Below are 26,476 nucleotides of genomic sequence, written 5' to 3' on the forward strand. Positions count from 1 at the left end.
CTACTTCGAATATCATTATAATATCAACATTGAAGGAGAATATGTTCCAGGGTTTCTATATGTCCAGAGCCACAGGTACATTTCCTTTCGATTTAGGGTATTTTTCTATATCTTCCTTCTAATACAGCCAAAGAGAAGGCATCACAGCGTACCAAAGTGAAGGCCCTCCTATGACTAGGTACTTCAAGTTTGGCCAAATATGTCATAGGGAAAGATGAGTACCTATTGGGTTCACTCATATTGAAAGATGGGTTATTAGCTAAGTCCTGTTGGCGTTCTATGTCAATCAATCTCTGCTTAACACCTTCTTGGCCTGATCATATCTCATACTCAGTAGGAACTCAGGAGAGAACCCCAAGAGTGTAATTTTAGCTCTCACATTTCGTTGCCATGAAGCTTGGTAACCATCCTCAGTTGTTAGTAGGGCAAGGCCCTGAGGGAAAAAGGATAGTCTAAGCCAGTAATTTAAAGCAGTCAGCCATACTCTAGCCTCCATCTTCATAATTCCTGTCTCAAGTCTCAGAATAGCATTAGAGACACACTTTGGCACTTGAAGAGCAGATCTTAAAAATTTAGATTGAACCCTCTCCCAAGGAGCAAAGTTTGAGAAGGGGCCAAGGCAGTATAGAGAGAGAGAGGTATGTTTGACTATGTATTTTGTCCAACAGCTTTTAAGGACCAAATTATGTAAACCTTTGAAACTATATGGTGTATTTTTTTTGAGGAATTCTGCATTTCTGGTTTTCTTGTTTTGGCTTAGTGTTTTGGCAAAGATGATAAAATGAGAAGCTACGTTATATGTGTTTCTATGGAGGGCTCGACTTTAGTTCCAATTAACTAATGCTAATCACAGCTAATCACACACATAGTGCTGTAGTATTATGGGTGTGTAAAGCCCAGGAACAGGGAGAGTCTCTGGCTCTCTATGTAATCCCTAGGCTAAACCAGGCTTGCTGGTTCAACTACATCATATGGTCAGGATGCTTCTGCTATCCCTGTGCACCTAGACTCAGTTATAGCCAGTTTGACCTTGACCTTCATGCTGCCTTGAAGAATACACCCAGCCTCTAGCTGCTGCACAGATGCTCACTTCTGAATTTGATGAAATTGGTTATCCCAAGACCTGTCTGCCAAAGCTGCAATAGTTTGGGCTAACAAATAGTCAAATATGTATTTGAAGGCAGACTAATTTGATATGTTATCTGATTCTAGTGAGATTGAAACTATCAGGCATGGTAAGAAGACGGGCACCAGATGCTGTAGTAGCTACAACAGTCGAAGTAACTTTTGGCGATCTCAGCTATGTATAGTTAGAGGATCAGGATAGGAGTCATATAATGCAAACAGATGGCTCCATTTTTGTTCATTTATCCATGTCATCCTTTGATGGATGAGAATGTCATTCTCTTATTGTGCGTGTAATGACAAAAGATTCAGATAAGAGAATGATCTTTTTGTCTGGCACTTGATTCTGTTTTCTGGCTATTGGTGGGGAGAGGGGGATACTTTTCTGCCCCTGAAAGCAAGAAACATGGGAATATAAGACAGAGATCCATCATCATTATAGAAAACTTTTTGGCAGCACCCTCCCTCTATTTGTCTGACTCCTGCCAGTATAAAATACAGGCGTACAGCATAGAGGACATTTCAGCATGCTTTCTTTCACATTCTTTTTCACGTTTTAACATCCACATAAATTGTGTTAGGACCTCAAAGTTGCTTTTGTCATCATGCTTGTAGAGTGCAAATGGCCTCCCCCAAATTAATTTAAATGTCAAATTGAGGCTGTACTCCTTTGCTTGCTTGGGAGTAGAGCGAAAGCTTCATTTTGTGACAATTCTGCTTCGGTTTGATGAAACTGGTTAGGAAGAAATTAGTTATCCCAAAATAGATGCCTGCTTTTTGCCTCAGTACAAATGGTGTGAAAGAAACAAAAAACAGGATATTTGGCAAAGAGAACATGCAGCACAGAAGTGATCTTCCTTTCATGCATAAAAATTAAGAGACCCCCTTCCCCCCGAAGTTTGTACTTTTCTAAGCAGGAGTCAGGGAGACTGAATTCAGTGAATTTATGCATGAGTAAGCATGCATAGAATTAGTGGAATGTTCCATTATTATGCCATCCATGAATCTGAGACCTGTTCATGGTACTATGCATTTTGCTACCCTTATTGTGTACTGCATTATAGACATCAGGAAGGCAACAATAGTATTATAGGCAGATTTCCAAAAATTTAAAACATAGAGCTGAGCAACAAAGAGAAACTTCTTTATAATACTGAACAAATGTTGGTTATGATAATTACCGGTGTGGAAACATAAAATTCTCTAAGATGTTTGAATGTGGAGTTAGCATCCTCACTAGTACAAAGGAGGCAAGGAATTCCAAAATCCTTGGGGGAAAATGACACAATTCAGACATTTTCCACTATTCCGTATTAACCAAAGTATTTTGCTGCAGTGATAGCTTGTTATTAGTAGTCTTCACTTTTATAGTCATCTTGTGGGTTAAAAAAGAAAAGAAAAAGCTTGATAGCATGATTATAGGGTCTGCCAGTGAGTGTGAACAATAAATTAACTCCGGTCGCAATCCAGTCACAGCTGAGCACTTTTAACCCCTATTCATTTCATTGGGCAAGGATTAACATTAACATTAAGTATGTGCTCAGCCCTCCCATTAACTGCAGATTGTATTTTAATGTAAATGCAAATCCCAGACATTTATTTTGCATGGAATTCCTTATGAGTCTTTGCTAGTGTTTCTTCAGGAATGCTACATCTTTCTAGAGATTCCTGGATCTCTTCATCCATTAACTAATATGGCAGTAAGATGTTAGAGGACAAATGAATAAGGTTGCCAACTCCAGGTTGGGAAATACCTGGAGATTGTGGGGGTGGAGCTGGAAAAAGGGTGAAGTTTGGGGAAGGGGGATTTCAAGGGGATATACTGCTGTAGAGTCCACCTTCCAAAGCAGACATATTCTTCATGAACTGGTTTCTGTCACCTGGAAATCAGCTGTAATAGGAGATCTCCAGCTACCACCTGGAGGTTGGCAACCCTACATCTGAATTACATGGGATTCTGCCAGTGCAAATTTGTAAAGCTGCCCTGAAACCTGCATCAGGAATATTTTTCAAAGGATCTTCTGCAGCAGCAAGTTTGTAAAATGTTAAAAGAGAAGGGATCCCCTAAACCGGACAGCAAAGTGTTCAGGATTGGGACTATGACAGTTGGTCGTTTGTTTATTCATCTAATACATTTTTTTATCCCACACTTCTTCAAAGGAGCTTAGGAAATTCTGTTCCCTGCCTCATTGTGTCCTGACAGGAACGCTGATAGCATGACTGCCACAAGGTCACCCGATGCTGCTCATGTCGAATGGGGTTTATTATCCTCAGTTATGGCAGCAATTATTACGTAATAGAGAATTAAAAGTCTTTCAGTGTTCCATCAGTAAAACTTTGGTTACACAAAATGTGCAATCTGTTTACCGCAGAGTAGTGGATAGAATAAAGGGCCATCATGTTTTTGCTGAAGATTTCCTTCAAAAACCGTTTCTGACTTACAGAACTTAAAGTTTCTCTTTATAACAAGTATGTATGTATTTACTAAACTCTCACTTATAATTTATGGTCTAGATGCTTATCCCTCTGGGATGATCTGGTTGGCTAGAAAGACGCTGCTGTAAGAACTGAGGTTAAATCAATTTCAGATGAAAATATAAAGACCAAGCCTGCTGAATCAGACCGTTGGTTCATCTAGTCTAGCATCATGATTCACACCATAGGGCCAATAAACAGGGTTTAGAGGCCAGGGCCTTCCCCGGATGTTGCTTCCTAGCTCTGGAATTTAGAAGGTGACAGTCTCTGAATGTAAAGATTCCTTTTAGTCATCATGGCTAGTGACCATTGATGGATCTGTCCTCCATAAATCTGTCAATTGTCCTCTTGAAAGTATGTATACTAATGGCTACTGCTATGTCCATTGGGAATGCATTCTACGGTTTACTAAAGAAATTATTTCTTTTGTCTATCCTGAATCTGTTCCAGTCACCTTCATTGAATGCTCCTGTTTCAGTGTTACGGAAGATGGTGGGGAAACTTCTCTTTACCCATGCACAATTTTATAAACTTTTGTCTTATCTCCCATTAGTCTTTTACCTCTACACCAAAAGCCGCATATTCTTTAGCCTTCTTCATAGGACATGTGCTCCAACTCTTTAATTCTTGTGGTTGTTCGTTCTGCACTTTTCCAGCTCCGCAATATCCTTTTTGAGAGATGTCAACCAGATCCAATAAAGCTTTGCCATAGATCTATACAGGGGCACTATGCTATTTATTTTCAGTTACTTTCCTAATCATTTTAAGAGTAAAGTTCACTTTTTCATCATAGCTGCATCAACCTGTCCACTCTCGTTCTATGCCAGCATATGTATACATCAGAATATATTTATTTGGGGGATTTTTAAAAATTTCTACATGCTTCGACTAACGCCTTTCTAAATTTGTCACGTTTTCTACTCACCCAGGGTAGAGACATCTTCCTAAAGTTCTTCACAACCCACCCTGATATTCATCATCCTGAAAAAATGGGGATCACCTGCAAACTGGGCCACTGGGCCACTCTCCCCTTAGCCAGTCTAGGTCATTTAGGAATAAATTAAGTAACACAATTCTCAGTGCCCATCCTTGTGGGACCTCAATACCTGTTTGTTATCAAAGCAGTCTTAATTTCTACTGTCTGCTCCCTGTTGTTTCATCAGTTTTTTAACCCATATGAGGGCCTGTCCGAGAAAAGAAGTCTTTGTTGAAGTTTCTTGTCACAAATATTTCAGAATTCCAAATATATAGTTTAGTATCAGCCAGCTTGGTGTAGTGGTTAGGAGTGCGCACTTCTAATCTGGCGAGCCCGTCTTGATTCCCTGCTCCTCCACAGGCAGCCAGCTGGGTGACTTTGGGCTCGCCACAGCACTGATAAAGCTTGTCTGACCAAGCAGTAATATCAGGGCTTTCTCAGCCTCACCCACCTCACAGGGTGTCTGTTGTGGGGAGAGGAAAGGGAAGGCAAATGTAAGCTGCTTTGAGACTCCTTCGGGTAGAGAAAAGTGGCATATAAAAACCACTCTTCTTATCCATGTTAAGTTCTCATTAAAAGGTTATTGAGGCAGAATTATTCTTTGAAGAAACCATGCTGATTTACCCTCAGTGGGTTTTGTTCCTCTGTATGCTTAATCTGTCTTTAATAACAGCGTCTGGTAATTTACCTAATACTGATGTTACGCTATCTGACCAGTAATTCCTCTGGATTCCTTTTTCTAAAAATCAGTCTAATGTTTGCTACTTTCTATTGCTGTGTTAGGGAGGCTGATTTGAATGAAACATGCTGGTTAGAAGATCAGCAACTGCAGCACGTTTTAATTTTTATCACTATTTCAGATTATAGTTGTTTTATAAATAGAAATCAATAAAAATATATACAAAATAGGAAAACGTGTGTTCTGCTTAGTATATAAATTCTGTTTGGAGTAACTTTTCCTGTGGGGTGTGTATATGAGTGTGTGTGTGTGATTGTTGCAAATCTGTAACCTCAGCTATGGCTTCATTATTATTTTGCCAATTGTATTGTCTGTTTAAGAATTTCTAAGTGACAATGGGGAAACTATTCCAGTCAGTAGAACCTCCAGAGCATAACTAACATGTGCAGTCTCTTTAGCCGAAAAGAATGGCTTGCAACAGTCTTGCTGCCCCAGTGAAACAATACAATCTGTCTGCGGCATGATGTCATTGCCAGAAGCCAAATAGTACAGTTTTTGTTTTAATGGAAGAACTCTTTCACGTTGCTGGTTTGACATGATGGGAATGCGGTTGGAAATGCTTCCTGCTCATTCACAGGCCCCAGGCTGTCCATGCATTTCAGCTTCAGAAATGACAGCTGAAACCAATTAGGTAGAACTACGGGACAGCAAAGTCGCATGCCGATTTATCATCTCTGGCGAAGAGGAACAGAAGCAGAAGACATTTCATTGGAAATATAAGCGGCTAATTAATAGTGAATGATTACTGACGAGGAGGTGGGGCAGGGAGCTCATTTGGCTGATTTTGTCCTGGAGTTCAGAGCAACGATAGCGTGGGCGTATAGACACACTCGCTCGTTGGATAGTCAGTTTTCAAAGATTCTTGGCTAGAGTCCAAGTAAAATTTGGGGGGGGGGCTAATCAAAAGCATGAGTCTATATACTGGGTTTATTCATCTGTTCATACTTACAGTGCTAGACAAGAAACCAACTGCTGCTCGATAGGCTGATGTTGAACCTTGAAAAATGGATTTCAAACCCTTTCTGACTGATGGATGTTTTAGAACTGGTACAAGATGACAGAGGAATGCATTGTCTTTCTCCTTTTTTCTAGTAATGCCCACTAAAGCAGGAGTAGTCAACCTGTGGTCTTCCAGATGTTCATGGACTACAATTCCCATGAGCCCCTGCCAGCAAACGCTGGCAGGAGTTCACGGGAATTGTAGCCCATGAACATCTGGAGGACCATAGGTTGACAACCCCTGCACTAAAGTAAACATACTATAAAACATTTCACTGTGAAATTTCCCTTCTCTTGACTCCCCAAACTTTCTGCTTCCAGGGTTGCAAAATATGTCACACATTGCATTTTACTATTAGATGATACTGCGATATAAAATATGGGGCCACTCTTTTGTTGTAGGCCTGCTTCTACCCCATTCTCTGTCACTGGCCTGAGTGGCCTTAACCATCTTGCTAGAGATGCAACATTTCCAGAAATTCTACAGCCATGGAGAAAAAAATGGCTGTTTCTTCATTTTAATTTTTTCCTTATATAATAGTTCCTTTCTTATCAAACCAAAACCATTTCCCCCCCGCTTTAGCCATGTAACATACATCATTTATTACTTGGTTGGCATATAAAATTGGACAGTTTCATATTTGTGAAATGTGGAAACAGTTTTCTGTAAGCATAATTGTAAATATTCCCAATGCTAGTGAAGGTGAGGGAGCTGCAAACTGCATCCAATGCTACCTTCGCATGTGTATCTTCATTTTTGACATTGGACAAGCAAATATATAAGTTGAAATTAAAATGTGTTGAAATGTTGCCAGCTCTCTTGATTGTACAATGCTGAAAACCTCCAACTATTCAATCATGTCTTATCAGTACATGTATATTGTATACAAAGCACTTAATAAACACATGCATATAAGTGCAGGTATTACCAGGATCTACTATTGTAGGTTGTCTGATGCACAAATATCCCTGCTAAACATTCAGAATGAATCAAAATAGTTGCCTTAGAAGCATTTCATTAATTCCAGACTAGGAGAAAAGGGAAAGGTGTCTAGAAGCTGCTTTGAAACTTCTTTTAGTAAGAAGCAAGGTAAAAAAAATCTCCTCCTCCTCCCAGGATAAAAATACAATTTAGAGTAGCTGATAATTACGATCTCTTTATTCTGCAGTGTTTCAGTGACGTGCGCTGCTCTCCAGGCCATGCAATGTTCCCATTCACATCCCAGATATAAGCTTGCACCTTTATTTCCTTCAATAACTTTGTGCAGTTTGGCATTTCTGGTGATCCCTGGCCCCAGGGAAGTTCACTTGACCTCGGCCTGGGCCAGAGCATTCTCCATCCTGGCCCTCACCTGGTGGAACAAGCTCCCAGAGGAGACTAGGGCCCTGACAGAACTTGAACAATTCTGCAGAGCCTGCAAAAGGGAGCTCCTCCACTCTGCATTTGGTTGAGGTCAACCTGAACCACTGCTTCCCATGGGCCCTCCGCCTGAGCCTCCCTCCTATGGCATCTACTACAATTCCACCCAACCCACTGGGCTATCAGTATACGTTAATTTAATGTTGTCCATATTTTTCTACTATTCTATGTTTCTTGTTGTTATCACTTTATTATTGTTAATCTAAGTTAAATGCATTGTTTCTGTTTTATGTGAACCGCCCTGAGCCTTCGGGGAGGGCGGTATATAAATATTAAATAAATAAATAAATAAATAGGGCCTCATTCCTCTTGGCCAGGCAGCCACCTATGAAATTGTTCTGTACACCACAATTCTGTCACATTACATAGCATGAAATTATCTATGTGAATGAGCCTCTTGTGGCGCAGAGTGGTAAGGCAGCGATATGCAGTCTGAAAGCTCTGCCCATGAGGCTGGGAGTTCGATCCCAGCAGCCGGCTCAAGGTTGACTCAGCCTTCCATCCTTCCGAGGTCGGTAAAATGAGTACCCAGCTTGCTGGGGGGTAAACGGTCATGACTGGGGAAGGCACTGGCAAACCACCCCGTATTGAGTCTGCCATGAAAACGCTAGAGGGCGTCACCCCAAGGGTCAGACATGACTCGGTGCTTGCACAGGGGATACCTTTACCTTTACCTTTATCTATGTGAAAATTTGATTGAATTTACAAGAGAGCAGAACAATATGGAGTGACCTGTTTTTATATAATTAAAAGACACCTTCCCCTTAATATCTTGCACAACGTTGAACTCAGAACTGAACACAATGCAACAGACCATGTTCAGTCTGCGCTCTGCTCTCTCAGCAGAGACTTGGTACTTACAGATCTGCCACAGCAGGAAGAGCTGCAAAAATGAAACCTCATTACAGAGAGAGCAGGAGCCAATCAATTTGCACACTTGAAAGGTGGAAGAGCTAATGCACAGAAAGAGAAAGCAGTGTTATCTATATGCATTGTCTTGAAATGGCAGCTCGTAATAAACATAAACTCAGATGCCAGCTGCATCCAGAGAAAGGCTTACTTTGATGTATGCAGAATTTTCGACTGTCTGGAAGCTACATATATGTCTGAGCCTTTCCAGGATCCATCTTTTTTTTTAAGCTACCACAAAATCTAGTATTTAAAAACGCATCACAGTCATACAGTTTTAATGGACCAATAATCAAATGTGAATCAAAGATGCATTAGTGGCAGAGAAACGTCTGATGCATTGCCAAAGGAATGAATCCCACATTGCAAAGTTGTAAATGTGTGTTCTGGCTGTTTCTCTGTGTGCATTTTCAGCGTACAATTAGGGAGGACGGAAAGCTTCAGACACAAATGATGAGTGATGAGAGTTCCTCTGGTAGATTTTTTAAAGAGTTATTGGGAACAGATGTGCTTAGATTGGGACGTGTAAATTCCTTCGGTGGGTGGTAAGAGATGGGCAAGGGAGACAGCTTCAAAAGTAGAGGAACCCGTGTAGTACCTGGTTGGCAGTGACTTTGAGATAGATGGTTTCAGTGTTGAGATGCTCAGATTTTTAAAAATCAGGGGCAGCTTGTGTCCCTGCCCCAAGTGGTCGGGTTCCACGCTCCACCTGACTCTCATCCCAAACAGCTCTGACTTAGAGTGAACGTTTCAAGATCACTATCCCATAATGTTTAAGCCATCCAGGGGGAAGCTCTTTATTTACAATGGCGAGGAGTATGTCAAAGTGCTTTCTGTGGGAAAGGGTAACTGAAAACAGATATGACTGATTTAGTTTTGAGGCTAAGTCCTCACCAATCAAACTTCTCAGGGCCAAATTTTCCCCATCTGTGATGCCTCTATGCCAGACTGAATGTGTGTGCGCCCAGATCCCAAACTGAAGTCATCCTAGCACTAAGTGAGAAGATGTGGGTATGTGATCTTATTCAGCAATAATAGAATTGCCGGGTGGTTGGGAGGGAAGCTCAAGAACAGCTGTGACTTTTGCTTGACCAGCACAACACTCCTCTACTGCACTCTAACTTCCCTGCCATGACATGAAGAGACATCTCAGAGTCTTCCAACCCTTCATCTTATTGCCCTGCTGGAACAGAGGGAATTCTGAGGGAAGCAGAATGGGCCTGGAAGGGAAGTCCAGGAGAGCTGTGTTGGGCAGACACGAGGCAGCACCATTTTAAGGTTTTTATTCCAGCAGGCCAGTGCCTTTCCAAGATAAAGTGGGTAAAGCATGAAGAAAACTAGGGCAGAAGTTCACTTTGAAAGTTTTTCCTCTCAAACTCCCTTCACCACTAACTTTTTAAAAGACCCTGTCACTCTTTTAGAAAGTAGCTAAAAACTGGTGTTTCTCCTGCAGATTTCAAGGAGTTATTGCTTACTATTAAAATCCTTAAATCTTGTGAAGCAAATATTGGATTTCAGCTAATAGAAAGTATATCTCAACATGTTAAATTGTCACCTTTCGATTAATGGAAGTTTAACTCTCCAGGAAAACATCTGATTTTAATGCTTCTGTGTTAGAGTAAGAGGGAGGAAAAACATAAACCCTAAAATTAATGAAGAAACTTCATGAACAGACTCTAGAGCATTACCCATCTCATCTGAAAATGACAAAAATAGAGCATAGGATTCAAAGTATGAAGCAGTCCTGGGTTTTAAAATAATTTTAAGAGCAAAAAGGGTATCTTTCCCCTTCTATTCTATGACATTCCTTTTTTTTTAGCTGAACTCCTACACAGAAAGGGAGCCTCCGAGGAGGGCGGTATATAAATATAATAAATAAATAAAATCACTTTGTGGAAAAGCCTATGAGAAGGTAAGTGGAGGAAGCAGAATTTGTGCTTATTTGTAAAATCTACATGCTGCATCTCCAGAGATGGGCTAAAGGTGGCAAGTTCTGTTATTACCCCCCCACACACTCACACCTTTCTACACCTGCAATCCAAACAGGGCTGGGTTTAAAGATGTGGTCTGCCATGTGAGATTTTGGACCTCAAATACTGACTTTTGTGCTTGACAACAGAGTTATACAAGTGCCTGGTGATGCCACTTTAAAAAACGGTGTCACTTAAAAAAAAGTCTTACACTGCCTCCACAACTGTTTCTACTGTTCTACTTCCACAACTCTACTAGTTTGAGTGCTATTGTTTGAGTTGGTTTAATTTCACAAAAATTACATTAAACATGCCCTTATTTGGGGATATTTAGTGATTTTTGAGGTGAATCTGTGAGGAAAATCAAGCCCCATGGTGTTTTATGTTCATTTCCTAAACTGTATCCTCATAAATACAGATGATCTGTTGATTTATTTGTCCTTTAAGACAACGCAGGCTGGAATTTGCTTCAGAAGTGTGAGAGGCAGTGGGAATTGACTCTGCACTTCAGAAATCATTCCCCTCTACTTCATTGTTGTCATTTAAACATATGCCAAGTGGACTATAGGAAGAAATGCTTAATTTGGTGCGCTGGTGTCTGGGGCCATATATTATTGTTGCCTGCTTCATCCTAGATTGCTGGATAGAATAACACATGTACATCATTATGAGCCATAATAAGTTGCCAGAAGGCATCGCATAGATGTACAGAAGTTAGTATATCGACCAAATAATCCAAGTTAGACAACAATATCAGAGGGCTTTGTTGTGAAAACTGGAAATGCAATCAATCAACAAATCTGAAACAGGAGCATGGTGGGCAGGGTAGTGATGAATGTTGTAGAGCAAAAATCCTGTTTTTGTCAAGCAGTTGATTAAAGGGAAACAAGGTTGAAGTGCCATGCAGTGTTCAGCTGCTTGTACAAAATACTTGGGAAGTTCATATGAAAGTCTCACTAAAATGGCATGTGTTAAATCTTTTCCTTGGAAGCTGTTTTATTTTTGATAAATACGAATGGTAAATGAAACAGCTTATGTTGTTTTCTTAGCTTATTTAATGTTAGAAAAGGCTGGCGGATTTCATTCTGCATTCCAGTTCACATGATGCCTTTCCTACTACTATGGTTTTCCTCTATGAACAATGCCTATGGTGGGCAGAATGCATGACAGAGGAATAAACAGTGGTGCACAGCAGTTGGAATGTGTTCCCTTGCATTATTGGTGAATAATGCATCCCAGTGATGTTTTAGAAATGGAAATAAGAGAAGTTAACTTTCACTTAAGATCTTTTGGTTAACAATGGGGTAGTCATGAATAAAAGATTAACATGTTGACCACAAGGCAGTAATGTTTGTGTTTGTGTGAGAAAGGCAACCCAGAATCAAGTGTTGACTGAAAGCAAACATTTCACCCTTTTTCAAACTGTGGATCAGACACATGATGTGGCCCAAAGGCAGCATGCTCCAACCAGTGTTCTCTAGAAGCTGCAGTAGCTAGCAACATGTGTTCCTATCAGAATCAATGAGAGTAACATCTAGAGCAGATATTATGGACTGAATTCAGGGATGTATTATAACACAGCAGTGGAGTCAAACTGAACACAAGGGGTTCTGTGCTTCATTGTGGTGTGGGAACGTGCATATCTTATCAAATGCCCGTTACGTACTTTTCCTGTCCTGCATCCTAGAATGTGATAGAAAATTAGAACAGATACTTAGCAAGAATGGCTGAAATTACCACAGAATTGTTAACCAGTTATCAGTACGCTGCATAACAATAACAATAATATTTTCTTCATGTCGTTTTGACTTTATGGGACAAATTCATTCAGGACAAATTCAAAAAGTCTTTGTTACTTTTGTTCTTTGAACACCACATACTTTTGCTGAGAGCCTCTTGTGGCGCAGAGTGGTAAGGCAGCAGACATGCTGTCTGCCCATGAGGCTGGGAGTTCAATCCCAGCAGCCGGCTCAAGGTTGACTCAGCCTTCCATCCTTCCGAGGTCGGTAAAATGAGTACCCAGCTTGCTGGGGGGTAAACGGTAATGACTGGGGAAGGCACTTGCAAACCACCCCATATTGAGTCTGCCATGAAAATGCTGGAGGGCGTTACCCCAAGGGTCAGACATGATCCGGTGCTTGCACAGGGGATACCTTTACCTTTACCTTACTTTTGCTGAATGCTTTCACTCCCTATCAGGGAGCATTCTGTAATTTTCAGAACCAGAATCTTTTATTATTACACTTTCCCATTTTGTTCATAACCTGTAGAAGCTTCTGATTTCTCCCTGAATATCCCATTTAGTCACACTGAGTTTTGCAGTTCTAAATGCAACTGTTTGAAATGCAGATCGTTAGAGGGGACTTGGAGATGTTTTAGTCTTTATAAATAATCTTATCAGCCATTAACAAGAATGGAGCCTGAAGGTGATGTCAGTGTTGAGAATATATATTTTCCTCATTTCCCATTTTCTGTACCTGGAGGAAACAGTGGCTTTCAAGTGGAAAGATATTGATGTGTTACCATCATACAGAGGTAGCAATAATACATATTACCCCAACTTTTCTCTCTCTTTTTAAGCACACTGATTTATGTCAGTACATGGACAAACATCCTGGAGGACTTCATCCGGACAATGTGAAGGTAGGGAAAACTATCAAATATAGTTTTAGATGATATGTTTGTGTTAAAGAAAAGAAATAGGGCCTATGGATTAAGGAAGTGTCTGAAAGTAATGTGTAAACTGGATGTTGAATAACAAAACATCTGCTGAATTATACAAAACTTTTTATTTTTAATAACCCATCTTTAGGCCATGCCATGTTTACTGTTTCGTGTAAATTGGATAGTAGCAATTTATCTTATCAACTGTTATCGTTAGCTTTTAAATTATTTGGATGTAAACAGGAGACATGATCTGGCTATCTACTGGGAAATCAGCCAAATTACTTTAACATGAATCAGAAACTAATCAGTCATGCAACATTTTGTGAACTAGAGACCACCCAGGTAATATTTATTCAGTATTTGTTTACTTTGATGCTGCCATCGCTGAAAAGAATGGGGCTTACTTCAAAGTAAATATGGCTAGAATTGTAGTCTTAATGTGCCATAGTATGTATACCATTATATATGGGCACTTGAGTACGTAACATGCAGGAAAAGCTTGAGAGAAGCACAACTGTTGTAAACTGAAAATGTACCCAAGAGAAATCACATCACATTCTGTCTTATAATAAACCTGTGCTATCCTTGTGATTTTGATTCATATGCTTATTTTTGATCCCAGGAAGGCCATCCAGGGAATTCACAGCAAATTGTGATTAAATCCTTCCCCACACACACATACACACACACAAAATATTTAAATAGAATACAGTCTAACAAAGAGCCTGACAAGAGTGGTTCACCTATTGATGGCCAGTAATCCTGTAGCACTAGATGTCCTCGATGATCCTCCTAAGTATTTTAAGGGAATTAGTTGCTATTTATTTATATACTTGCTTACTTCATTCATAGCCCACCTTTCTCACAGGCTGAAGGTACTTGATAGCTTCTTCAAGGACCAGTAAACACATACCTTAGCCCAATGAGATCTCTTTGGGCCCATTGATCTGCCTTCTGAAGAACACTGAGTAGGGCTGCATTTGATGATCTGTGCATTTGATGATCTCTCATAGGAGGGAAATGTAGTGGCTTATTGAAGAATCCATGTTTAACCAAAGAACAGCCCACTTGGACCCATAGTGCTTAAGTGTCATAGTAGATGGCACAGATGATTTCTGCAGGCTCTCTAAGTTTCATTCCCTTTCACATGTGAGCTGTGCTGTTATGTGTGCAGATTTCTTTTCAAAACGTTGAAGGAAGCTTTTTATTTAAAAAGTTCTTTTGTCTTATCGTACCTTATTCAGTTCTTATGTCTTATCATACTTTGTCTCGAACATTTATCCTTCAAATAATTTGCTACATTTCGAAAATAATATCCATTCTTGAGAAATGGATAATTTCAGGGATTTAATGACCAATTTGGAAGTTAACAACCTGCGTAAAAGCCTTAGGGTATTTGTTAACTTATAAATATTTATATTTCAAAGACATAAGTAATTATGCTTGAAATTACCCAAAAGCAATGGGGTGTTAGAAAGTACTCAGAACGTGGAAGTGATTCATTAACAGCTATTATTCATTTTATCTCATTTAAATGAAAATAATATATCTGTGGAATGCACACACAAAATGTATTATTTCCCAGAAACAATTTTAAGTCTTGATATTAAAATCTTGAGCAAGGAAAAATATTCTGCTTAATAGCTCATGTTTTCTTTTTATGACTAACCAAAAATGTAAATAAAGGAGCTAAGAAATAAATTGTGTCCTGGGTTAGAAAATTCTTTGTAAGATATTTAATAAGGCATCTGAATCTTATTATATTTCCCCTACTTATTATGTTGTTTATTTGATATAAATCAAACTGGATGTGTAGACAGTAAACTTGATGTGATGAGCCATTTTGACATATAGTGGTGTATGTATATATACACAGAATGTATATATACACAGAATAACTGATGGAGAAAATGTGCATAAAGTTTAATGGTGTCATGTGTTCAATGATTAACCTTAGTAGTGCTAATTTATTCATTGATAGATATTAAATTGTTTGGGATGAGTAAGCTACTTTGTTTTTCCGTGAATGAAACTCAATGGATATTCAAGATATCTAAGAAAACTGTTGGACTTCATGTAACATTTCCACATAGAAACTCTGTCATGATCCCTTTAAAATTCCATTTCTAATTCCACAGCCTTTGTTTGGTAGTGATTCCGAGAGAAGCACTTCTAAAATGTCAGCCACCTTCACCGAGTTTGGTGTAGAGCTAAATCTTCCCATTAAATACAGTGAATATTTGAAACAGAACTATGTGCCATTTAATGAACTTAATAAGTTGTAGCTTTTCACTACACAGCTGAAAACAAGCAGGTGTGGAATGGGGTAGGGTAATGTTCTGCTAAATTAAGCTGCTGTCTCTTGCAGACAGCATTGAGAATCAATTTCTAAATAAATCTTTATGGTCATCAAACACCAAATTAACCCTGCTTTATTCTATCTCTCTATCTTACATGTTAACAAAAGCATGAATGTGGCAGTTAAAGGGCAATCCTCTATGCAAGTATTATGACCCATTGCTTGCCACATGGAAAGCTCATATCCCATCCTCCTATCCCATCCCATATTTACATAAAAGGAAGATGACCCTGAATATGATACTGCTACCTTTAAAAAAGGGGAGAGGTTCTACATTTTTATTATTGTACTTCACTGTAACTAGTGTGAATTTAAGACCACTCTATTTTTCTTGATGGTGCTCCTGGGGAAAAATAAGCTTGACTTCCTTTCAGGTAGTTTTCTAAGCTTTGTGAAATATATATACAGTATTCCTTTTACTTGCCTTTGATATATCAGAATTGGAGAATTTCTTTTAAAGAAAGAGATGAAGGGTGAAAGTACAAACAGTTCATTAGAAAGCTTATTTAGGTTTTTAATGCCATCATAATCCATTGCTCTTCCATGGCTGGAGTAGAAAGGGCCTTTTAACTTCATTGATTAAGGGAAAAGTTTCCTACTGGATGCTCTACTAGCAGATTAGGACAGTGTATTTATCAGGTTCTGGTCATTAAGTGAAACCCTGTAATCATCTTTATCAATAACCTCTGTACAGCAATAATAGCAGTAAAGATTTTAAAAGGATATCAAAGAAAACAGAAACCAACAAATACTTTTAGACACTAGCTTTAGGATTCATTTTCACTTCTGAAGCTTATAGAGATGTAAATTATTCTGTTTTCTGAAAACTGGAAGATCTTTAAATTAGTCATATTATGTATATTGCATATGAAAGCAGACCTAAAATAATTGGACAGAAGAGAGACTTTTTCCAGAACTTAATATAATTGGATAAATGGGAGACTTTTTCTGACTCCAATATAAGCTGTGTCTCTAAGTCTATAAGACATAGTACTGAAAAGTGTTTAAAATCCAGGCTTTGGAGAAAGACCCAGACAATCAGTTCTGAAAAATCCATAGGATATCTTTTCCTGAAATGGAATTTACTGTGGTAGAAAACGTCCTGCTGCCTCAATATATTCTTCATGTCAAAATGGCCGTTTTTTGTTCCGACTGATGTAAGAACAGTGGAGTCAGTACTTGCTTTAGATAACATTTTTCATGTACTGCTTGAGTAAAATATTAGAATTTATAAAAATATAGAATCTCTCTTTGATGGTAAACTGCTAAGTTTATCATATATCTCAAGAATTCATTTTTGGAGATACTTTTCTTAACTGGAAACAATAAGGATCAATCAATGTATCATAGTAGATTGGTCACATTTCATATAATAATGAATAATTTTGTTATCTTTTAAGCTAATGTTTTAACACAACCAGAGTTATTACATTCAAGACAATCCTTTTATTATATTATGGATGGATGGATTTTAATAGCTATTGAATATCAGGAAAGAAGTATCCTGCACAGTCTACATATCTTCAGTGATTTGCTGCAATGATTATAGCTGCCTTTTAGATTTATCTTATTTAGACACAATGTTTATATTGTCCTGGGGCTACAGCTGTGCTTTGATAAGTCACATTTCTGTTTTACTGTGTAATAGCAGAATTGCTCATATTACATCTGAGGTTGATTTTTCTTCATGTACCTATCACACCTAACACAGCAAATTCTTTTGTCGCCTGTCTTCCATCCATATTTATAGAGCATCATTTCCAATCATGTAAATAGGTATGCCAGATTCCGAATAGTAGGTTGTGTGGGAACTGTGTTTGTGTCACTTGAAACAAACAAAAAAACTGCGCTTTTTATGCGTAGTCTGTTTTTAGCAAACATATAAAAAACGATGACCCTCTGCCATAGCAGGAGATGGCGACTCAAAACAGTTGCTGAAGTCAGATGTCACAACAGTCACCTGCTTGATCAAGAAAAATGTGGTGCTACGCTTGGGTTGTCTGTATTACTAGTGTGAATGGAGGAAATAAACTCTTTGCCCAAGACCCTGCATTTGGATGTCCTGGCAAAATGGCATTCCAGTCAAGGTTTCCAAAACCAGGAAGACATCAATTACGCTGAGGGGGAGGGATAAACCCAAGTCTGGTAGCAAATCAGATTTGTTTCTGTCACCAGTAGGAAGATCCAAGTGTCTTGTGTGTTCTCTGGCTGTACTTGAAATCTTATACCAATTCATTTGAGAAAGATTAAAAACTGGTTACCGTACTTCCCTGTTGTGACTCTTACCATACAACTAGCATAGGCCTCCTTCTGCTGTTGAGCAGCTCTGTAGAACCAATATTCAAATATGTGCTTGTATTAAAAAGCTGTGATAGGTAACCTACCGTATATACTCGCATATAAGCCGACCCACATATAAGCCGAGGTACCCAATTTTACCACAAAATCTGGGCAAACGTATTGACTTGCATATAAGCCAAGGGCGGGAAATGCTCCATCGTCACAGGCACTCCCATTCAGCCTCCCCTCCCCCAACAAATACAGAAAAGTCAAGAGGTTGAATAGCAGCTGGGTTTTGTACCCCGCTTTTCACCCACAGAAAACAAAAGAATAGTTTGGAAGAAGTGATTAAGAGGTGATTTCCTTAAAGGAAAAAGAAAAAAATAGAGTCCCTCAGTCAAACCGTTGATGTCCCACAAGCTGCCAGAGCAATGATTGGCTGGCTGGAGCAGGCTTTTATTTCAATTACCGTATATAACCGTGAATAAGCCGAGGAGGGCCTTTTCAGTGAGAAAAAAGGTGCTGAAAAACTAGACTTATACACGAGTATATAGGGTATATGCTGCTTCCCATTACTCTTATGACAGTGCTTGAAGCAACTATTTCCATTGGCATGCTTAAAATAATATGCTGCCGTAAACCGGCGTCCAGTCTACTTCCCATTTTTCCATATTTTATTGTAGCATGCAACAACTGCAGGTGAATGAGAGGGTGTTCCGAAGGCTGCAGCAGTCTCCCAGGAAGGAGCTGTTTATAACCTGTCTGCACTAAGCAGTCTGAAAAGAGGATAGAATTTCTTGCTGAGTGCAGATGTGTCTTTATTGGAGAAACTGGTGGTTTCGGTGCTTTTGCCCTTACATTTTAATCATTGCTAACACATTGATATCACACCCCATAAACCTCTAAATTGATTTGACCTTCATAAGGCAGTATCCTCACAGGGATCATTATTAGTAAGTGCTCCTTCGGCTACAGTGCAGTTCTCAAGACAAATGGCAAAAACACTTTTTTCGGGCGGGGTGGGGATCATTAAATGCAGTTTCCCCTAACATTTTGTGGAAATGGTTTTCAAGAGGGACATAATTCCTTAAAAAAATCAAAAACTTGATTTATGACTACACATTACAAAAATTACATTTGAATCATCGGTATACCTAATTCTCAATGTATCTGTGGATACTGAAAGCCAGAGAGGAAGCCACAAACAGACAAAAAGCCCAGATTTGCAGAAAATTTTTTAAATCTAAAGAATTACATATTGGGAGGGGGATGAAACTTTGTTGTTGTTGCTGACATGTGATGCTATTTTGGACTTTCAGAATGCTCCAAAATGCTTTAAAATGACCCCGTGGTTTGTACAAAGCATGGTGGTACTACTGCTTGCCCACCCTAATGTCTGGGATAAGTCAAATGGTGGATGATGCAGTATGTACTGGCACTAGTCCAAGTGTACAGGCTCATGGGCTGTAGGAAGGGTTGTAGTTGCAAGCATCTGTTTTTTCTCCTTTTCATTACATTTGCTGCTAGCTGAGCCAACAACATACCCAATACAGCTCTTAGATTTAAGAGGCACAAATTGGCCCTAGTCTGATAAAGGACCCGATGTGGGAGAGCTTGTTGAACGAAACATATTGGTTGAATATTGGGAATTAGATTGTTAGAAATCTTAGAGTCCTTAGGCTTTATTTACAACTTGCAGTCCTTGAAGCTATGCAACTGCATCTTCCAGTAAGCCTCCTTCCTTCCAATTTCCTTTCAAGTGTCCCAGAACAGCTGGTGATCAAAAGGTAATTTGTTTCTTTGTATATCTCCTATGTTTCTTCTCTCCCATCCCCTGAGAAAGTTTTGATTTCTTCCCCAGTTAGGGGCAAGTGAAATTTGGCAGTAACCAGAGCTGTGCAGTTATCATTAAAGTCGGGAGCTGATCACCTGTAGTGACTCAATGAAGATAATTTATTGTGGCCACACTACTCAGCAAAAATATAATGGTAGAAAAGCTATGGTAACATGGGTTTCAATCAATATTATATGCTTGCTCCCTAGATGGATGCAGCTGCATGTAGTAAAACTGTAAAGTGATCAAAATAGTATAGTGTAGAGTTGTTTGAATTTATGCCATAGCTGTAGAGAGATTTAGCAATGTGTTCAGGAGAATTGTGCTCCGTTTCTTAGTCTTTTTAAAATGTGGCTTTCTTTAGCTTTGCTACATCTCTTCAGACCTGTGTTTTCAGGATTCTAGAAGATTTTTTTCCTTGAAATTCTAGATTTCTTTCAATTCTAACGCTTCCAACTGCTGAACAAGTGTGAATCAGTCTACCATTTTTTGCCCCTTCAGACACAGTTCTCCCTCGTTTCCAGGGTATGCTAGAAATTGGGTCTCTAGTCCAGCACCTGGAAACTTCTGTTTCATGTGACACACTATCATTTATACACATTCTCACATGCATTTGCCCTTTTGAGTTGGTACTTTTCCACTTCAGGAATCCAGGTCAAGAATTCTCTGATGATTTCGCATGATCTTTTTAGCCTGTCACAACTGAAATGTTTGCATAGTGTTCCTGATAACAAGGCCTTTTGTACCCGAGTCTGTGTCTCCTTTTCATAACAATGACTCCTATAGTTATTTAGATAGCTGTGATTCGGTGGTCATGAAACCTTCAATGCTCTGAAGGAACTTGGGTAGGGAGACACATTACAGTGAAGATATAAGTCTTTACATCATGCAAAACATATCATCCTTTGCAACAATAAGTATTCTTGGCAAGTACAAGGGATGTCATCCTCAAAGTCGGACCAGGAGATGCCCCGAAACTACAATCCAGACTACAGAGATCAGTTCCCATGGAGAAAATGAATGCTTTGGAGTATGAACACTATGACATTGTACCTCAATTAGGTCCTGTCCTCCCCAGGCTCCAACCTGAATCTTCAGGAATTTCCTAATCTAGATTTCACATCTACCTCCCAGCCCACCCCTTATTGGTGGCGGGGGTGGGAGGGACCTGGCGACCCTAGCTAGTACCCTTGCCAGACATCCTATTAGCCAGGAATGCAGCAAAGTTTAGTATTGGCCAGCTCTTATTGGTACATTTCTTACAGGGGTACTGCTGCGGCTGGTAGAATGAGGCTTACACAGAAATGACAGTAAAATCAGAGTTTTAAAGGTCTTAAAGGCGCTACTGTACTCTGATTTTATTGTGCTACTTCAGACCAACATGGCTACCCATTTGAATCTATCCTTACAGAAATGACAGGTTCTGCATTTCCAATTCCTTGGCGGGAAGGTTTAGTTACTGTGGTTAAAATTGATCTGTTGCATTCTGTCATGTGTAATTTAAATCTAAAGATTTACAATATCCACTTTGAGGCTCTACTCCAGTTATTTATAAGTGTAACTCCCCCTTCCCTCCCCAATCTGAATGGATTTCTTATCTATGCCTACAATTTCTTTACTCCTTCTTATTTCCTTGGCATATTGTTAAGCTCAAAACTGGGAATAATGTATTTTGTTGCTGCTTTGTTTTGTTGGTAATATCCAAGAATCTCATGCTGTATTATGAGTGCACATGGAGGAGAAAGGAAATGCAATAACATTGTTACATCTTCAGTCATATGACATTTCTATATTTTTCATGTCATTCTATTCCTTCGCATGGTCAGCTTTCACAGTTAACCCACAGTCCTGGGTTAATAGCTAAATAGCAGATATTTATTGTGTTGAATCCAGGAAATTAATAGGAATGTTATATAGTTTCTTCTAATATTTTTGTTGCACTACAATTTACAACCATACTCTAGCCATGTAATAATAATCTTAACACTGTGATTTTATAAAATCTTTCATGTGGGAGAGTAAACTTAATACACGACAAGCAAAGCAATCGTCTAAAATCTACATTGAGCAACAATAGCATTTTTCTGGCCCAGAAGATTAATATTTCATGTACCTTTTTTTGACAAGGTTGTTTCATAATCACCTTGAAATTATAATAAAACCAGTAGGGGAGCCACAGGATCTTGCAGGGGGTATTCCATTTTAATTTTCTCCACTATTTTTTCTTACTTTTCCTAAAAGACACCATATCTTTGTCCTTTTCTTGCTTCCTTCAGTCCTCACCACCCATCATCTGACCCACCCGATCCTACTTCAGCTTTTCCTTCTTACCTCAATCTGGCAACCTTTCCATGAGAAAGCTCAACATTGTTCTGGCTGCCAGGTTGTGCCGGGCCCAGTTGTGTGATGGTGGTTTGTGGACTTCTTCAGGAAGTCCATCTTGCTCCCACCATGCAGGGGCTTTCAATCATAGTCCCATCTTGATAGAAACCTTTATCAGGGGAGACACACTTGCTGCAGGACCTTTCAGGGTTCCACAGAGCTTCCAAGATGGAATTATCCTCTCAGGCCTTTCATTAATACTTTTGTTTTCAGCTGTAATTTGAATTTTTTTAGGTACCAGGAGTCTGACAAGATTTTACTGTTTTAATGATGGAACCCATTAGTTCTAATATTTTTTAAATGTTGTGAGCCGCCCCAAAATCAGTGGTATACAAATTTAAAAAATGAACAAAAATAAAAGTTGTACAATGGGAAGCCCTCAAGGATTTGTGGGAAACACCTCACTTTTCCCTGTATCCCTCTCCCACTATTTCTTCTTTTCTTCCTCCCGGCAGCCCCCCTATCCTCACTTTTTCCTGCTCCCTTTTCTTCCCACCATCCACCAACCTACCTTTTATCTGCCCCTCAGCTATATTTATTATTTATTTTCTTCATCTGTACATGTCTTTCTTCATAATAGGAACTCAAAGCAGCTAACATCATTCTCTTCTCAGTCTTCACAACAACCCTGTGAGGTAGGTTAGGCTGAACGTGTGTGATTAACCCAAAATCATCTAATGATCTTCCATGCACAGTGGGGTTCAGACTCCCGGATCCTAGTCTGAGACTGCTCCACAGCAGTGGGCTTTGTGAGATTGCTACTGTTCAATAGCAGCAAGTAACCAGACTTGGGAGAGTCATGCAAGTTGGATGGTAACAAGTTATGTAGTAGCTGGTGCCAGGCCTGGGCCTAAAAGATTCTTCATTCAAAGGCCAATCCCACCCGGGAAACGGATCAGCATCTTCTCCTTGCCTTTTATTGATAGAAACCAAGGCTTTAAGGCCTGGCAATATTATCATGGTTGCTTAATAATGGGCACTTGGGATATTTGTTTGTTAAAGCAACAGGCACTATCTTTTTGGAGGGAATTGTTAACCCTTCAATGTTTTCTTCTTTTTTTTATTGGGTTTTTCTACAAATGTGTAGTTTTTCACAGGTTTTTAGAAACATCTGTTCATGATTCTTCAGATTTAAGTTTCCATGGACAGGGCCATGTTAAGAATTGGACATATTGATATAAATTGTAAAGTTAATTTCCATATGCTGGAGATTTGAGAAGATAATCAGGTTCTCATAGAAAGCTTCGGAAATAGATAAAAAATGCCTTGTAGTCACATTTTGAAGGCATTCTTTAATTTTTTGATGTAAAACATTTAGAATTAAAATGCTTTGGATTTTTATTACCATGTACATATCTCTTCATATTTTCCTTCTCCATTCCTGTGGTCCTGTCCTCGCCACATACTGTTGTTTCGTGTAATTAGAGAAGATATATATCTGTCTTCAGGCGACCACCTAATCTCTGAGGCCATATGGTAAAAAAAAACTATAATTGTGCCTGAAACAAATCCAGTCTTCTCAATATTTTAGTGTATTATTAAAAGAGGTAAAGGCTGTGAAAATTGTGATTTAAAACTTGTACTCCTGTGACAAGTCGGCTTTTAAAAAATTCCCTCTTATTCAAGGTTATTTAAAAACATTTGGTGTGTAAAATGTAACTGTAGAAAAGCTTCAAGCAGCTGGTATTCCCGAAAACGTGATGACTGCATAGGAAACCAGTGAAATTCATCCAAGTATTAATCAAGATAAATATTTTTCCCCTCCTTTTTTCCAGCTGTTTCTATTTCAGTTGCTGCGAGGACTGTCGTACATCCACCAGCGTTACATTTTGCACAGGGACCTGAAACCCCAAAACCTTCTGATCAGTGACACTGGGGAGCTGAAGCTGGCAGATTTTGGTAGGAAAGCCATTAATTACGAAATTATTTTACCATTATGTGGGAATGTGTCTTGGCAATTTTCCTCCTAATCACAAGTTCTCTCTCTATAATAGCTATAAAAAGTTAAAGTATCCCCTGTGCAAGCACCGGGTCATGTCTGACCCTTGGGGTGACGCCCTCTAGCGTTTTCATGGCGGTCTCAATACTTGCCAGTGCCTTCCCCAGTCATTACCATTTACCCCCCAGCAAAGCTGGGTACTCATTTTATCGACCTCAGAAGGATGGAAGGCTGAGTCAACCTTGAGCCGGCTGCTGGGATTGAACTCCCAGCCTCATGGGCAGAGCTTTCAGACTGCATGTCTGCTGTCTTACCGCTCTGAGCTACAAGAGGCTCTCTATAATAATAGCCATAACGGTTGATAAAAAGAAACTTAAACATGGAAATTCTTTGTATGTTCAGCCTGTCTCAAGCATACTCTGATTGTTTTTAAAAACAACAAACAATCCAACAGATTCAGGTTTGTGCATCTTCCTAGGAATGAACATCAGGTTTTACTTAGAAGAATGAATGTGCTATAGCATAGCAGTGTTCTATTGAAGGTTGAGCACTTATGAGTGAATTATTTTAAGTGTATAAGGGATGTTACTTTATCATCTTTTCATTAGAAAATTCATTTTCTCTAGCAACAGTATATTTGTGGTGTAAACAGTACTGGGCTTTTTTAGCTTTGATGTCGCCTATTAAGCATAATGTCAAAGAAATCTATAATTATTATTTTATTAACAATAAAAGGAGATATTTACAGTTCACTTTTTCCTCTTGTGTCTCATGAAGCTTTGAAAATAAAAACTAGATATAATTATGTAAGAATCAGGACAATTTTCACTGGCTTCATGAGAAATGATGTTCCCCCCACCCAATATTGATAGTATGGAATTATATTTTAAAAATTGCCCTTTCAGCAATGGCCTAGGCCTGACTAGTTCTATCCTTAGACTGCTTTTTTGCAGAGACAGTCTTGTCACCCCACCAGCATTTTCCCACTGAATTTGATGCAGTTAATGAACTAGAGACCCCTTGGCCATCTCAAGCTGCTATTTTGGACCATTTTAGTCTACTCTCCTTGGCTGATGTGGAGAGACCTCAACAGCTGTTTGGCTTACCATGTACCCCTTTAACCCATGCCCCTCAGGACTGGTGAAAGCCAGTAGTAAGAGGGTTGGGACCCCTCTCTGGGAGATTTTCAAGCTATCCCTAGCTTCAGGGACCTTCTCAAGCTAAAGGAGGCTGCAGTTAGGCCACTTTTGAAATATAATCAACACTGGATTGATCTGACCCAGCCACCTACTTCCCAGTTGTGCATCTGCTTTTTCTGGGTAAGATGGCTGCGTGTGCAGTTGTAGAACCCTAGTCTGCAGAGTTCTGCAGGAAGCAATTGTCTCTCCAATATTGTTTAACATCTGTATACAGCTCTCACTCACCTGATCTGGAGTATCAATATGCTGATGACACCCAGCTATATCTGTTGAAGGATGGCCATATCCCTCACTCCCAGAATTCATTGATCAGCTGTTTAGAGACCATGATAGACTGGTTCAGGCAGAGTCAGCTGAAGTTAAATCCAGCTAAGACACAAGTTCTTTGACTGGGTCAGCATGCCCCAGGTCAGACAGTACATCTCCCAGCGTTTGATGGAGTCCAACTAACAACATCGGCACCATCAGGAACCTGAGTATGAAACTGTACTCATCCTTATCAATGGAGGCTCAGGTCACAAACACTGCCCACCAGGCTTTCTACCATCTTTGCCAGGTATGGCAGCTAACACCTTACCTGTAATTTTATTTTTTACTCATTTTATATTTACATTTATTGCCCGCCTCTCCCCAAGGGCTCGAGGCAGGTTACAATGTTAGACTAAAATCCCCATAAACTGCTTAAAACAGGCATAAAATATCCCTTAAATACAATATAAAAGTATGCAAAAGAAAAAACCAGAAAAGATGCTATGGCAGAAAATACAAGCCCAACCTAACAATCCCCTAAAACACACACTAATAGGGATAGAATGAACCGAGGGTGCAGATGTATCTCGCTGCCACCACTCATGTAGGGAGGGCCCAGATCTTCCTTGCTGCCCAGCCTCAACCGTAAACCTAGCAGAAGAGCTCCGTTTTGCAGGCCCAGTGGAACGCTGAAAGATCTAGCCACTGTGATCCACGCAGAGGGCTCCTCCAGACTAGACTGTTGCAACTTGCTCTACATAGGGCTACCCTTGAAACTGATCCAGAAACTTCAACTGGCCCACAATACAGCTGCCCAGGTCCTTACAGGGACCTGGTGGCGTGCTCTCCCAGCTATGGTGGCTCCAGATTGGAGATCAAATCAGCTTCAGGATTTTGGCTTTCGCCTTAAAAGCCCTAAACAGTCTGGGACCTTGGTACATGGGGGATTGTCTC

At 39.5% G+C, this 26,476-nt stretch overlaps 1 protein-coding gene across 4 annotated transcripts in view; it reads left to right on the plus strand.

The window, feature by feature from the left end:
* Positions 1–26,476, plus strand: part of CDK14 (cyclin dependent kinase 14) — a 268,798-nt gene that overhangs the window by 112,951 nt on the left and 129,371 nt on the right. For all 4 annotated transcript variants that reach the window (XM_077302545.1, XM_077302548.1, XM_077302549.1 and 1 more), the window contains 2 exons: positions 13,194–13,256; positions 23,911–24,034. In XM_077302545.1, the coding sequence (XP_077158660.1) occupies positions 13,194–13,256; positions 23,911–24,034 (187 nt within the window). The remainder of the gene's footprint in view (positions 1–13,193; positions 13,257–23,910; positions 24,035–26,476) is intronic.

The sequence above is a fragment of the Paroedura picta genome, chromosome 11, assembly GCF_049243985.1.
Source record: "Paroedura picta isolate Pp20150507F chromosome 11, Ppicta_v3.0, whole genome shotgun sequence".
NCBI classification, from domain to species: domain Eukaryota; kingdom Metazoa; phylum Chordata; class Lepidosauria; order Squamata; family Gekkonidae; genus Paroedura; species Paroedura picta.